The 12,505-nt window shown below is 39.0% G+C and overlaps 2 protein-coding genes across 3 annotated transcripts in view; one reads left to right on the top strand and one right to left on the bottom strand.

The window, feature by feature from the left end:
• Positions 1–9,652, top strand: part of si:ch211-14a17.10 (centromere-associated protein E) — a 28,314-nt gene extending 18,662 nt beyond the window's left edge. For both annotated transcript variants that reach the window (XM_061085162.1, XM_061085163.1), the window contains 29 exons: positions 34–102; positions 556–639; positions 832–918; positions 1,090–1,173; positions 1,275–1,343; positions 1,428–1,517; positions 1,610–1,699; positions 1,797–1,886; positions 1,979–2,068; positions 2,158–2,238; positions 2,461–2,523; positions 2,814–2,876; positions 4,194–4,262; positions 4,716–4,799; positions 4,990–5,076; positions 5,248–5,331; positions 5,433–5,501; positions 5,586–5,675; positions 5,768–5,857; positions 5,955–6,044; positions 6,137–6,226; positions 6,316–6,396; positions 6,620–6,682; positions 7,288–7,350; positions 7,433–7,549; positions 7,670–7,816; positions 7,948–7,989; positions 8,069–8,116; positions 8,946–9,652. In XM_061085162.1, the coding sequence (XP_060941145.1) occupies positions 34–102; positions 556–639; positions 832–918; positions 1,090–1,173; positions 1,275–1,343; positions 1,428–1,517; positions 1,610–1,699; positions 1,797–1,886; positions 1,979–2,068; positions 2,158–2,238; positions 2,461–2,523; positions 2,814–2,876; positions 4,194–4,262; positions 4,716–4,799; positions 4,990–5,076; positions 5,248–5,331; positions 5,433–5,501; positions 5,586–5,675; positions 5,768–5,857; positions 5,955–6,044; positions 6,137–6,226; positions 6,316–6,396; positions 6,620–6,682; positions 7,288–7,350; positions 7,433–7,549; positions 7,670–7,816; positions 7,948–7,989; positions 8,069–8,116; positions 8,946–9,499 (2,828 nt within the window). In that variant the 3' untranslated portion in view covers positions 9,500–9,652. The remainder of the gene's footprint in view (positions 1–33; positions 103–555; positions 640–831; positions 919–1,089; positions 1,174–1,274; positions 1,344–1,427; positions 1,518–1,609; positions 1,700–1,796; positions 1,887–1,978; positions 2,069–2,157; positions 2,239–2,460; positions 2,524–2,813; positions 2,877–4,193; positions 4,263–4,715; positions 4,800–4,989; positions 5,077–5,247; positions 5,332–5,432; positions 5,502–5,585; positions 5,676–5,767; positions 5,858–5,954; positions 6,045–6,136; positions 6,227–6,315; positions 6,397–6,619; positions 6,683–7,287; positions 7,351–7,432; positions 7,550–7,669; positions 7,817–7,947; positions 7,990–8,068; positions 8,117–8,945) is intronic.
• On the bottom strand, positions 9,637–11,516 carry c13h14orf119 (chromosome 13 C14orf119 homolog). Its single transcript, XM_061085164.1, has 2 exons — positions 10,813–11,516; positions 9,637–10,280 (listed from the first exon to the last, which is right to left on the bottom strand). Exons 1-2 carry the CDS (start codon positions 11,119–11,121, stop codon positions 10,107–10,109), a joined length of 483 nt encoding a protein of 160 aa, XP_060941147.1. The 5' UTR covers positions 11,122–11,516; the 3' UTR covers positions 9,637–10,106.
• Between the last annotated feature and the right edge of the window lie 989 nt (positions 11,517–12,505).

The following is a 12,505-nucleotide window of genomic DNA, read 5'->3' as shown; positions in this document are numbered from 1 at the left end:
GTTGAAGACCCCTGTCTTAATGTGTTTCTGTAGAGCTGCAGACTGATCTGGATGAGAAGCTGAGGAAACTGCAGTCTGAATCGGACAGCGTCACTTCACTTGGTAAGAAATGGAACTGTGTTGCTGTTTTGCTCAGTCACATGTGAGTGGAGGTCCAGTTGATTTTACAGGTTATAGGTGGTGAGAATACATTAGTCTGATTCCTATGAAGACATTAAAACATTGACAAACTCAAGCATGACTGATTTTCTCAGATGCAACTACACATTTGCTCTCTGTTCACAAATAATCATACTGTCTTTGCTTTGCATTACAAAATTACAGTAGTATTTACCAAGCCCTTAACAATTCATTTTTTTTTCACATCTAGTAGCTTGGTCACGTGGAAAATATTTGTCAAAAAACAGATCTTGGTCTGTGAGCGGTGTAGATAATGGATTGATATGAACACAGTTGGTTGCTGTACATGACAAGTTTTAAAGATGAGGAAAAACTTGAAACATTTTAGTTTCCACAGTCCCTGAGTTAAACAGTTCTTTGACATGGTGCTTTCAGCTCTTCAAGTTTCTACAATAACCATGCAACAGGAGGAGTTAAAGAGACAACTCCAAAACACTGATTCTGAAGCCAAGATACAAGGTTGGTGTCTTTGTCATTTTAATTATTCAAATTTAATGCACACAATAAGGCACTGTCACAGTAAAATATGAATATATATGTTGAAAATGATGACTGTGCTGCTAGTAACAGGTAAAATAATTAAAAAGGATAATATTGAAGCAAGTGGAGCAGAAGTTGAAATTTAAATATTTTATTGTCTTTCCTCTGCAGAGCTTCAAAAACAAATAAAGGAAAAGAACAAGACGTTGGCCGAAAAAACCGAGGAGCTGAAAGCAAGAAGCGCTCAACCCCAAAGATGTGAGTGGGACATAACATATTGATTGATCATTCATGTTTGCAAAGATTAACCACCTAATAAAAGCAGCAAACATTTTTTTTTAACTGTAGATATGGTCAATTTAGGAAATTTAACATGCAAGAATAGGGTTATCATTTAATGTTGGATTAATGTTGCCTCTTGTCTTTCAGTTCTACATATTATCTCAATACAAACAGAGATAGCAAAGTTAGTGAACGTGGCAGCAAACAACACAGATTACAGTAAAATTAGAGGTGAGTGACAGAAACACTTCTCCATAAGAACTCCAGGCCTACGGCCATTAAGAAGGAAAGGAATTAAGAAAATAAACACAATTCATTTTTCTTGTCTAAAGCACTCCAGGACCAGTTGAATGATCTGATCGAAGGAATTCAAGATGAAAACAATGAAAATACCCAACTGCGTGAGTGAAATAATGGTGCTGCCATTGCTGATCCTGGTCTTTTGTATATGGTGAATTTTTCTAATTCAAACGGTCTTCCTTTAGTCTTTAAGGTTTTGACTCTTCAAGAGGAAGTAGCACGACTGAAGAAACAAGAAAAGAGTCAGTCAGAAGCTCAGTTAAAGAAAATTAAAGGTGGGAAGCTGCAGGAAATCCTCACATTCATTCCGTACTCTTTCTCCTACAATTTGAGGAAATTGATAAAAATCTAATTTTCTCTCTTCAAGATCTGGAGAACGAATTGGAGGACATCAGAAGTCAGATAGCAGAAAAGACTCTTTTGCTGGACTCCAGGGATCTGAACTTTTCTAATCTGTGTGAGTGTTTTGATCAGTTGTGGTTGGAAACGAATTAATAGGGGACTGATTAATTACCTGCAGAATGCTGAAACAAGCTTTTATTTTTTTTGTAAAGCTGCTCAAATTAAGGAACTTCAACAAAAAGTCAAACCACTGGAAGATGAAATATCAAAACTCAAAGACCAAAATGCTGAGAACTTTTCAGGTAAGCAATCAAATTTTACAGTTACATTGTAACATGTCAAAAACAAATGCAGGCAAATTGTTCGATTATATGATTTTGTGTTTCATTTTCAGAGCTTCAAGAGAGACTGAGTTTGACAAAGAGACAACTGCAAGACAGCGAACTTCGACTCAAGGATGCAGACGCAAAGAATTTTCAATCGAGTATGACAGTTTCTCAGTCGTGAATGTTTCTAGTCGTGTTGTTTGTTTCCTTTAAGCACAAAATAACATTGTGTCTGTGTCTCTGCTAGTGATGGATATCATTGATCTGAGGGAACAGCTGACAAAGGCTCAGAAACAAGCATCAAAAGCTGCTGGAAAAAATATTAATGGTTTGTCCATCTGTTATTTCCCTATGATGGGCTTCTGTTGTCGTCACAGAATTGACATTGCTAGAATGGCTGTTATACATAAATGTATTCATATAAGACCAACACCTAATGACTGAATCTTCTGAATGTTTTCTTTGACAACATCCGGCAACCTTCCTCTTCTATCTGGAATCTTCATGGTTTTTCTTGCCATTGTGCTTATTTTTTTGTCATCTTTCTCAGTATTGGAAAAACAACTTCAAACACAACAAAGAGAGAATAAAAAACTGGAAAACTCAAACAGAGGTGAGTAATGCACTCAATATCTCCTTAGTTTTGGGAAATTTGCCTTTTGTTCAGATCTATGTTACACATGTTGTTTTTCATCGCTCTGTGCTCGCGACAGCCGTGGTTGGAAGCAACATGTTTTCGGGTCATCCATTCAAACAAAATATATAAGCACAGCCCGGAGGGAATTTCACCACATCTGGCACACAGTAGCGTTTGAAGGGACTTTTACTTTAAATGTACGTTTCTACAACAACAAGTAAAAAAAAGACCATTGATTTAAAAATGAATGCTATTTTGAACTATAGCTCTGCAGAATGAACTGAACCAGACGACGGCACAGTGTTCCAGCTTTGGGAAGAAAATTCAAGGTGAGTGGAACCTGTTGACTTTGTGTCCTTCTTGCTCCACACTGACTGAAAAACGGGTCCTTTAGGACTCTGTTGCAGGATGTACAGGTATTCGACAATATCATCTAGATGCTGTCTTATGAACTGGGTTTTAGTATAGGCAGTGAATTGCTCATTATTTTGTGATTGTGGCTTAAAACGTAGTGAATAACAAGAAGAGAGTGCTACCCTGGAGAATTGCTGAGACGGAAAATCTTGCTGAAATTATAGTAACAGCAAAACTGCAGCGATGACATGTAGATAAAGAAACGTAACTTGGCAACCACTGTATTAGGACACTTACAGAGTGGATACCATGCAATGTTAAAGATAGTTAAAAAAAAAAAAAAAAAACGCTGCATCATTCCCCTTAATCAAATCTGCTTCCAGGTTAATTACTTTTCTTTTTGCCCCAATCTTCAACCAAGTGTCAGTAAAATTGGTTCAGTAGTTTTCGCAGAATCCTACTTACAGTCAGATTAAAAACATTGAAGATCTAACCTCCTTGCAGAGGTAATAAATGATTCACACTCATCAGAATGTAAATGTTTTGTCGTCATCCTACGTCAACTAGCTTTTATCCCCAACATCTTCTTTTGGAGTTCTGTCAGTTGTCTTAATGCAGAGGTCTTCAACAGGGGATCCGCGACCCCTAGAGGGTTCGGGGAGGTACTGCAGGGGGGTCGCGAAATGCTTGGTTGATAAAACAATTTTTTATATTTTTTATAATTTTTATTTATTTTTGAAACCAATTTTTTCCCGCAAATGTAAATGTCTTTAAATACACATTAACATGCATCCAACATATTGTGAGGCTGTTTTGAACCTCTGCCTGACAACCTCCATCTGTCCAAGGTTACATAAGGTGTGTGCTACCCTTCAGGGTCCGGCATCTCACTAATGTGGGAGTATATGTGTCATCCACAGATGGTTTGAGGATTCACTGTCTCTTCTACATGTATGTTTAAAATAAAAACATTAATCTGTGAATAACTTTATTAGCTCAGTGTTGTATGCAAGATGTATGTTTGTAAATGGAAGTGGCATGGCCACCCTGTACCTTGCACATGTTTAAATTAAAAACATGAATATATGAACCCGTGTACTATTTGAATGGCTTAGTATTGAATGCACAATAACAGGGTAGCTATGTTTATACATGGCACTAGGCCCAGTTTAATAAAAAACACAATTGTATACCATATATATAGAAGGGGGTCCCTGCTCCATCTCTCCACCAGTTTGGGGGTCCTTGGCCTGAAAAACGTTGAAGACCCCTGTCTTAATGTGTTTCTGTAGAGCTGCAGACTGATCTGGATGAGAAGCTGAGGAAACTGCATTCTGAATCGGACAGCGTCACTTCACTTGGTAAGAAATGGAACTGTGTTGCTGTTTTGCTCAGTCACGTGTGAGTGGAGGTCCAGTTGATTTTACAGGTTATAGGTGGTGAGAATACATTAGTCTGATTCCTATGAAGACATTAAAACATTGACAAACTCAAGCATGACTGATTTTCTCAGATGCAACTACACATTTGCTCTCTGTTCACAAATAATCATACTGTCTTTGCTTTGCATTACAAAATTACAGTAGTATTTACCAAGCCCTTAACAATTCATTTTTTTTTCACATCTAGTAGCTTGGTCACGTGGAAAATATTTGTCAAAAAACAGATCTTGGTCTGTGAGCGGTGTAGATAATGGATTGATATGAACACAGTTGGTTGCTGTACATGACAAGTTTTAAAGATGAGGAAAAACTTGAAACATTTTAGTTTCCACAGTCCCTGAGTTAAACAGTTCTTTAACATGGTGCTTTCAGCTCTTCAAGTTTCTACAATAACCATGCAACAGGAGGAGTTAAAGAGACAACTCCAAAACACTGATTCTGAAGCCAAGATACAAGGTTGGTGTCTTTGTCATTTTAATTATTCAAATTTAATGCACACAATAAGGCACTGTCACAGTAAAATATGAATATATATGTTGAAAATGATGACTGCTGCTAGTAACAGGTAAAATAATTAAAAAGGATAATATTGAAGCAAGTGGAGCAGAAGTTGAAATTTAAATATTTTATTGTCTTTCCTCTGCAGAGCTTCAAAAACAAATAAAGGAAAAGAACAAGACGTTGGCCGAAAAAACCGAGGAGCTGAAAGCAAGAAGCGCTCAACCCCAAAGATGTGAGTGGGACATAACATATTGATTGATCATTCATGTTTGCAAAGATTAACCACCTAATAAAAGCAGCAAACATTTTTTTTTAACTGTAGATATGGTCAATTTAGGAAATTTAACATGCAAGAATAGGGTTATCATTTAATGTTGGATTAATGTTGCCTCTTGTCTTTCAGTTCTACATATTATCTCAATACAAACAGAGATAGCAAAGTTAGTGAACGTGGCAGCAAACAACACAGATTACAGTAAAATTAGTGGTGAGTGACAGAAACACTTCTCCATAAGAACTCCAGGCCTACGGCCATTAAGAAGGAAAGGAATTAAGAAAATAAACACAATTCATTTTTCTTGTCTAAAGCACTCCAGGACCAGTTGAATGATCTGATCGAAGGAATTCAAGATGAAAACAATGAAAATACCCAACTGCGTGAGTGAAATAATGGTGCTGCCATTGCTGATCCTGGTCTTTTGTATATGGTGAATTTTTCTAATTCAAACGGTCTTCCTTTAGTCTTTAAGGTTTTGACTCTTCAAGAGGAAGTAGCACGACTGAAGAAACAAGAAAAGAGTCAGTCAGAAGCTCAGTTAAAGAAAATTAAAGGTGGGAAGCTGCAGGAAATCCTCACATTCATTCCGTACTCTTTCTCCTACAATTTGAGGAAATTGATAAAAATCTAATTTTCTCTCTTCAAGATCTGGAGAACGAATTGGAGGACATCAGAAGTCAGATAGCAGAAAAGACTCTTTTGCTGGACTCCAGGGATCTGAACTTTTCTAATCTGTGTGAGTGTTTTGATCAGTTGTGGTTGGAAACAAATTAATAGGGGACTGATTAATTACCTGCAGAATGCTGAAACAAGCTTTTATTTTTTTTGTAAAGCTGCTCAAATTAAGGAACTTCAACAAAAAGTCAAACCACTGGAAGATGAAATATCAAAACTCAAAGACCAAAATGCTGAGAACTTTTCAGGTAAGCAATCAAATTTTACAGTTACATTGTAACATGTCAAAAACAAATGCAGGCAAATTGTTCGATTATATGATTTTGTGTTTCATTTTCAGAGCTTCAAGAGAGACTGAGTTTGACAAAGAGACAACTGCAAGACAGCGAACTTCGACTCAAGGATGCAGACGCAAAGAATTTTCAATCGAGTATGACAGCTTCTCAGTCGTGAATGTTTCTAGTCGTGTTGTTTGTTTCCCTTAAGCACAAAATAACATTGTGTCTGTGTCTCTGCTAGTGATGGATATCATTGATCTGAGGGAACAGCTGACAATGGCTCAGAAACAAGCATCAAAAGCTGCTGAAAAAAATATAAATGGTTTGTCCATCTTTTATTTCCCTATGATGGGCTTCTGTTGTCGTCACAGAATTGACATTGCTAGAATGGCTGTTATACATAAATGTATTCATATAAGACCAACACCTAATGACTGAATCTTCTGTATGTTTTCTTTGACAAACATCCGGCAACCTTCCTCTTCTATCTGGAATCTTCATGGTTTTTCTTGCCATTCTGCTTATTTTTTTGTCATATTTCACAGTATTGGAAAAACAACTTCAAACACAACAAAGAGAGAATAAAAAACTGGAAAACTCAAACAGAGGTGAGTAATGCATTCAATATCTCTTTTGTTTTGGGAAATTTGCCTTTTGTTCAGATCTATGTTACACATGTTGTTTTTCATCGCTCTGCGCTCGCGACAGCCGTGGTTGGAAGCAACATGTTTTCGGGTCATCCATTCAAACAAAATATATTAGCACAGCCCGGAGGGAATTTCACCACATCTGGCACACAATAGCGTTTGAAGTGACTTTTAGGGTGAAGTGAGCCTAAATCAAACTGATTGTGATCATATTTCCTGCAACTTGACTGGTTTGTGGAGACATACAGTTATGTTTTCTGTATGGATTAAGCAAATTAGATATGCTAGTTAATCACTCGTGTGTAGAGGTGATGGTTGGTGGATTATGTCACTTTGGGCAGATCCACTCTAGCTGCTCACCACTCTTACCTTAGTACTTATATAAAACTGAGCTAAACAGCAGCATCTTCGTATTTACCGTATCAGACGGGTGTTTATCTTCTCATCTAAAACTCAGCAAGAAAGGGATTAAGTGCATTCATCAAGATGTTGCCTTTGTCCTTTACATTTGTTACTTTAGTTGCTGTTTGATATGTGTCTCTTTTTCATCACCCTCCATCTTTCAGACTTAAAACAAACGTTAAAAGAACTGAAGATGAGCTGCAACGATCAGAACACCCTCTGTGAAGGTGAGAGCCTCAATATGTATCTGTCCTTAGGATCCCATCCGTCGTTTTGAGTCGTTGTTGAAGTGAATATTCGATCCAACAGAGCGACAGACACAACTGCAGGTGTGCCAGCAGGATATAGATCGTCTCAAACAGCTGCAGCAGGAGTCGGAGGAACAGGCGAGGCAGTCTAACAGACTGCACCAGCAGGAAAACCAGAGTAAGCAAATTCATTCAGGATTTGCAAAGTTAAAAGTTAACTTAAAGCAGCAGGTTTCACTGTGCTGTCCGGAACTCTTGAGATCCAGTTTGCTGTTTGATGTAGTTTTTTAACCAACAGTCTTAGAGGACCGACTGCAACAGTCCCAGCAGAAGGTTGAAGACCTGCAGCAGCAACTGCCTGCGAAGGACGCCATGCTGAACCGGCTGCAACAGGAGCTAGAAGAGAAGGCCACACAGAATAACAGACTGCAGGACAAATACGGCAGTATGTTCTACCCTCTGAATATGCGCATACACACAAAACGTCAATTCATTCAGTGTAACAGAGGGAAGTTAGTAGTTAGTCCAGTGGTTATTTATAAAACATATATCTCTTCACTTCTGTTTCAATGCTAGACCTGGAAAACGAGAATAACAGAATTGCGGAGATTGTGCAAGGTAAATATTCATTCTAAATATTCGGTTGAATACACCCACAAAGAATTGCTGCTTTACTCAGTTTTTTCTCTTTACCCAGGTCTTCAAAACCAGCTCAGTGAAGTGGACGAAAGGACGATCAATACCAGTGAGTCAAACACATGAGTTCATGTCATTTATTTAACATTCATATTTCATTTAAATCCTCTGTGATAAAAATATACAACCGCGCACTGATTAACTTTACAGTCCCTACCAACCTTCCACATTCAGTGTACTTGCCAGGGCTACCTGGGACAATATTCTGCACTTATGACCTCACACAGTCCAGCTATATACTATGATCCAAGTGGCCACCCAACACAACGTCACCAATTGGTTTGTGAACTGCTGTTTTGAGGCTTCGAGTTTGGCATTTTGTCTGACGCCATCATGGCTTTATGAAACAAAACCTAACCATATTTAGCCTAACCTATTGGTTGGCACTATCTGTCTATCGCATGGTATCCATGCCCCAATGCAAACCACGCTTTATCTTCTGTTTTACTATGAATTGCACCATAATTTACTAAAGGAACATTATGCTGTATCGATGAAGACTTGAAACTCTGCTGGTCATTAGAGAGAATACAGGTTTCAGACGCTTACATATTGGCTTCACTTTCCCGGCCTGGAGCCGAGGTGCATTTTTATGAACAGTCTATGGTTTGGACCTAGTCTTGTAAACAAAGAACCTGCCTTACAATCTAAGGTGTGGGCTTTGTATAATTTGGAGTTTTACCAAGCTCAAAAAGGCCATCCCTTTGCATTCTGGGCAATGTAGTGTCCAGTGTTTTGGGGGCTTGGCTGACATTTGATAGTTTGGGCTCTACATTGACATAAATCTGATGACTGCTGATTTAATTTCTCTAATGTTAACCTCCTTTCTACATCTGATATTAAGATTCACATGGTCTTTTGTTTTTTTCTGTCACCAGGGAAGGGTACTTTTGATCCGAACACAGCAAACCCAAGAATAGTTCTGTCTGCAGATAATACTGAGATGTCCACTACTGAAGAAATACAAAACGTCCAGGACCACCCAGGCCGCTTTGATGTGGTCCTTGCCATCCTGGGCGAGTCCGGGTTCTCAAGTGGAAGACATTACTGGGAGGTGTCTGTTGCTGGGAAGTCTTGTTACCACATTGGGATGGCCAGTGAAACTGCTCCAAGGAGGGGGTCGATTACATTCAGTCCAACAAACGGCTATTGGACTATAGTTAAAAACAAACAGGGCCATTACAGAGCTATTGATAATAGACCTGTTGTACTTCCAGTGCAGGCGCAGCTTCTGACACTGGGTATTCTGCTGGATTATAAAAAGGGACAGGTCTCTTTTTACAATGCTGGTGCCAGGTCTCATATATACTCATTTCAAAGTCAAAGGTTTACTGACAAAATCCATCCATTCATCAATTTCTGTATCGAGGACATTGAAAGACGTACTCCGATTGTTCTACTAACCCCTGGATCTACTGACTGGATAAAATAGGGAGGTGGTGATTTAAGTTTTATCCATGTACAGTATCACATTTATAATTACCTCAGTAAGCTACAAAATAATCCCTGTGAATGCAGAATAGTTCACATACTTATAAATGCTGTTGAATATTTCAGACAATAAAACACTTCAAATATACAACAATGCAATTTATTTGATTTTATGTGTAAAAAAGAAAATGTTCGGTCTCTTGTTCAAGTCATTGTAGGGGTTTCAAGCAATTGGTACAGGAAGAAAATTGTACAATTGTAAATTTGATGTTCTTATATCCAGATGTGAAATCTGCTTACTTCAAATTACCACCAATTGGTCAATAAATGTCAGCACATCACCTATTACACAGAAAGTTCTGAAATGAATAAACAATTTTTGGTTTGCAAGTAAAATAGGTGCTGACGAACTGAGAACTGCTTTGAATTATAATTCCTGATCCTTATATGAAATGGTTCACCTTCAAAAATAAGTCTAATCCAACATTTGTTTGGAAAAAAAAATCAAAATAGCTCAGATTTAATACACTCTGCCCACCACACGTTACTTCTGTAACACGTTTTGTTTTTCAAACTTCACTTGATTTCTGTCACAGTATGGACATCGCTCAGTCTCTTCCTGCTGTACCAGCCACACTGCTGTAAAAGTGGGAAACAAACACTGGATCTCTTTCCTCCAGAATGTGCAGGAAGTGATTCCTCTCCTCTTCTCCCCAAGACTCGAACCACTGTGTCCACAGGCGCAGCTGGCATTCAAAGATGTTTGGTAGTTTGTCGTTAACCTTGTAGAAAAAAAGAGAGCATTTGATAAATGTCACAAATTACAATAAAATATGTGGATGTTTACTAGGGACAAAGCAGATGAACCATGTGTTCTCAAGTCCGACATGAAAATGTGCCAGATTTAGGCATATAGGTTTGATTTCATCTGCAGTCCCTGGCAGGTTGCTGGTAAAAATCATACAAATAACAAATAAACATATTTATAAAAATACAGAAGAACCAGCAGAGACAGACACAAACAAAGGCACATAACACATGGAAAGCACAAAAATCAAGCAAATAAATGAGTAAAAGAAAATTTGAATTGGAGGAGATACAAATGTGGTGTTCCTTAATTCTTTGTCTACAGAGTTCCAAATATCAGTGAAATACCTGAAAGTTTAATCATGTTTCTTTACCAATTTCAAAACCATATCCCGTTGATATTTTTCAGTGGTGGTAAGCAGAGAGATTTTAAATCCAATATTTTCGTAGCCTGATTATAAAGTCTCTGTACTGCTTGTAATGTAGTTCACACTGAGAGGGACGTACCTGAAGAGTGCTGAGCGAGTCCAGGAGGGTGCACACCTTCCCGGGCACAGCCTTACCGAGCAGGTCCTGCAAGAACCGCTCCTTCTGGGGGCTGGTCCAACCCTGGAACCAGCTCAGGACGCACCGCTGCTCCTGGAGGGTCACGTAGGAGATGGGGTCCGGCTGCATCACTTGACCCGCGCTCAGAAAAGAAGCACAGGACAGCTTCTCCAGGCTCAGGGGGTTGACGACCCCCCGGGGAGCCGGCGGAAAGGCCTCCGGACTGGGGGCGCAGCAGCCGGGAGCCCCGGCCCAGGGCTGCGCTGACATGGTCGGTGCTGCTGGGTCTCTGAGCCTGGAGGGAATGCTCCACTGGATGTCTGAGGCCGTCAGTGAGCTGCTGGGACTGCGGAGGACCTAAACCTTGGCTGACATGTTAGAACCCCGACATACCTTTAGAAAGACCAGTTGGATTCAGCCCGAGAGAAAACGAGTCCTTCACCAGACGCGATCAACAGTGTTCTTCACCTTATGTAGCTTAGCACAGTTCTAAGCGATGCTAACGTCAGGATCTTCATTCAAAGGGACGATCACAACCATCGTTGACTATTCTCAACATTAGCAGTTGTCTGTTAGTCCATGTTGTAATGGACGAAGAGTTAAATCAGCTTATTGTCCACGTATCTGAGGAGCAGCGATATTTAACCAGAGTCACGCGAATCTCACCAACAAATACTCACAGAAGGAAGTTGGCTTCACATTCACACCTACCGATTCTGCAGCTAAGGGGGAAATAAGGGAAACTCAAATTTGCCCTTACTCCGTTTTATGCACATTTTCACTGTTCTGAAAATATCTTGAGATTTGAGATTCAACTCTGACTCTGCCTGATACTTTTTAAACTATTAAAATAAGTATTTCATTTATGAAAATCAGAAAAGACAACTTCACTGCTTGTTTTGCACCTTGTACACATTTATCAACAAACCACTACACAACAGTCTCAATTTACATATAGAAAATGTAGCTCATATCGACTAAATGCAAGGACCCTACACTTGTCCAATCTGGACTATATGATCCCTGAGAGTCTAAAGAATCTTCAAAACACAGAATCATATTTCTGACAAATTTATTCCTATTTAGGAAAATAATATTTGTTAGCATTTCCCTGTTTAAAAAAACCCAACACTATCCAAGAGAGGCTAAAGATAATTTAAAACACTGTTGCAGATTTCTAAAACAAAAGCCACTTTGGACCAGAACCAGATGGGAGAAAAAAGTACACCAAATCAAATCTGGACAAGATGATCCCAGATTATAGATTATACAGTTAATGAAGAATAAGAACACTGATGGTTAAATGATGATGTTTCTAATACAGGCCATGTCTTGTTACCACCTTGGGATGGCCAGTGAAACTGCTCCAAGGAGGGGGTCGATTACATTCCGTCCAACAAACGGCTATTGGACTAAAGTTAAAAACAAACAGGGCCATTACAGAGCTTTTGATAATAGACCTGTTGTACTTCCAGTGCAGATGCAACCTCTGACACTGGGTATTCTGCTGGATTATAAAAAGGGACAGGTCTCTTTTTACAATGCTGGTGCCAGGTCTCATATATACTCATTTCAAAGTCAAAGCTTTACTGACAAGATCCATCCATTCATCCATTTTTGTGTCGAGGACACTGAAAGACTTACACCGATTGTT

The sequence above is a fragment of the Limanda limanda genome, chromosome 13 (genome assembly GCF_963576545.1).
Source record: "Limanda limanda chromosome 13, fLimLim1.1, whole genome shotgun sequence".
NCBI lineage: Eukaryota > Metazoa > Chordata > Actinopteri > Pleuronectiformes > Pleuronectidae > Limanda > Limanda limanda.
Note: the sequence above shows the minus strand (reverse complement) of the source record. Positions and strands in the feature narration are given on the sequence as shown.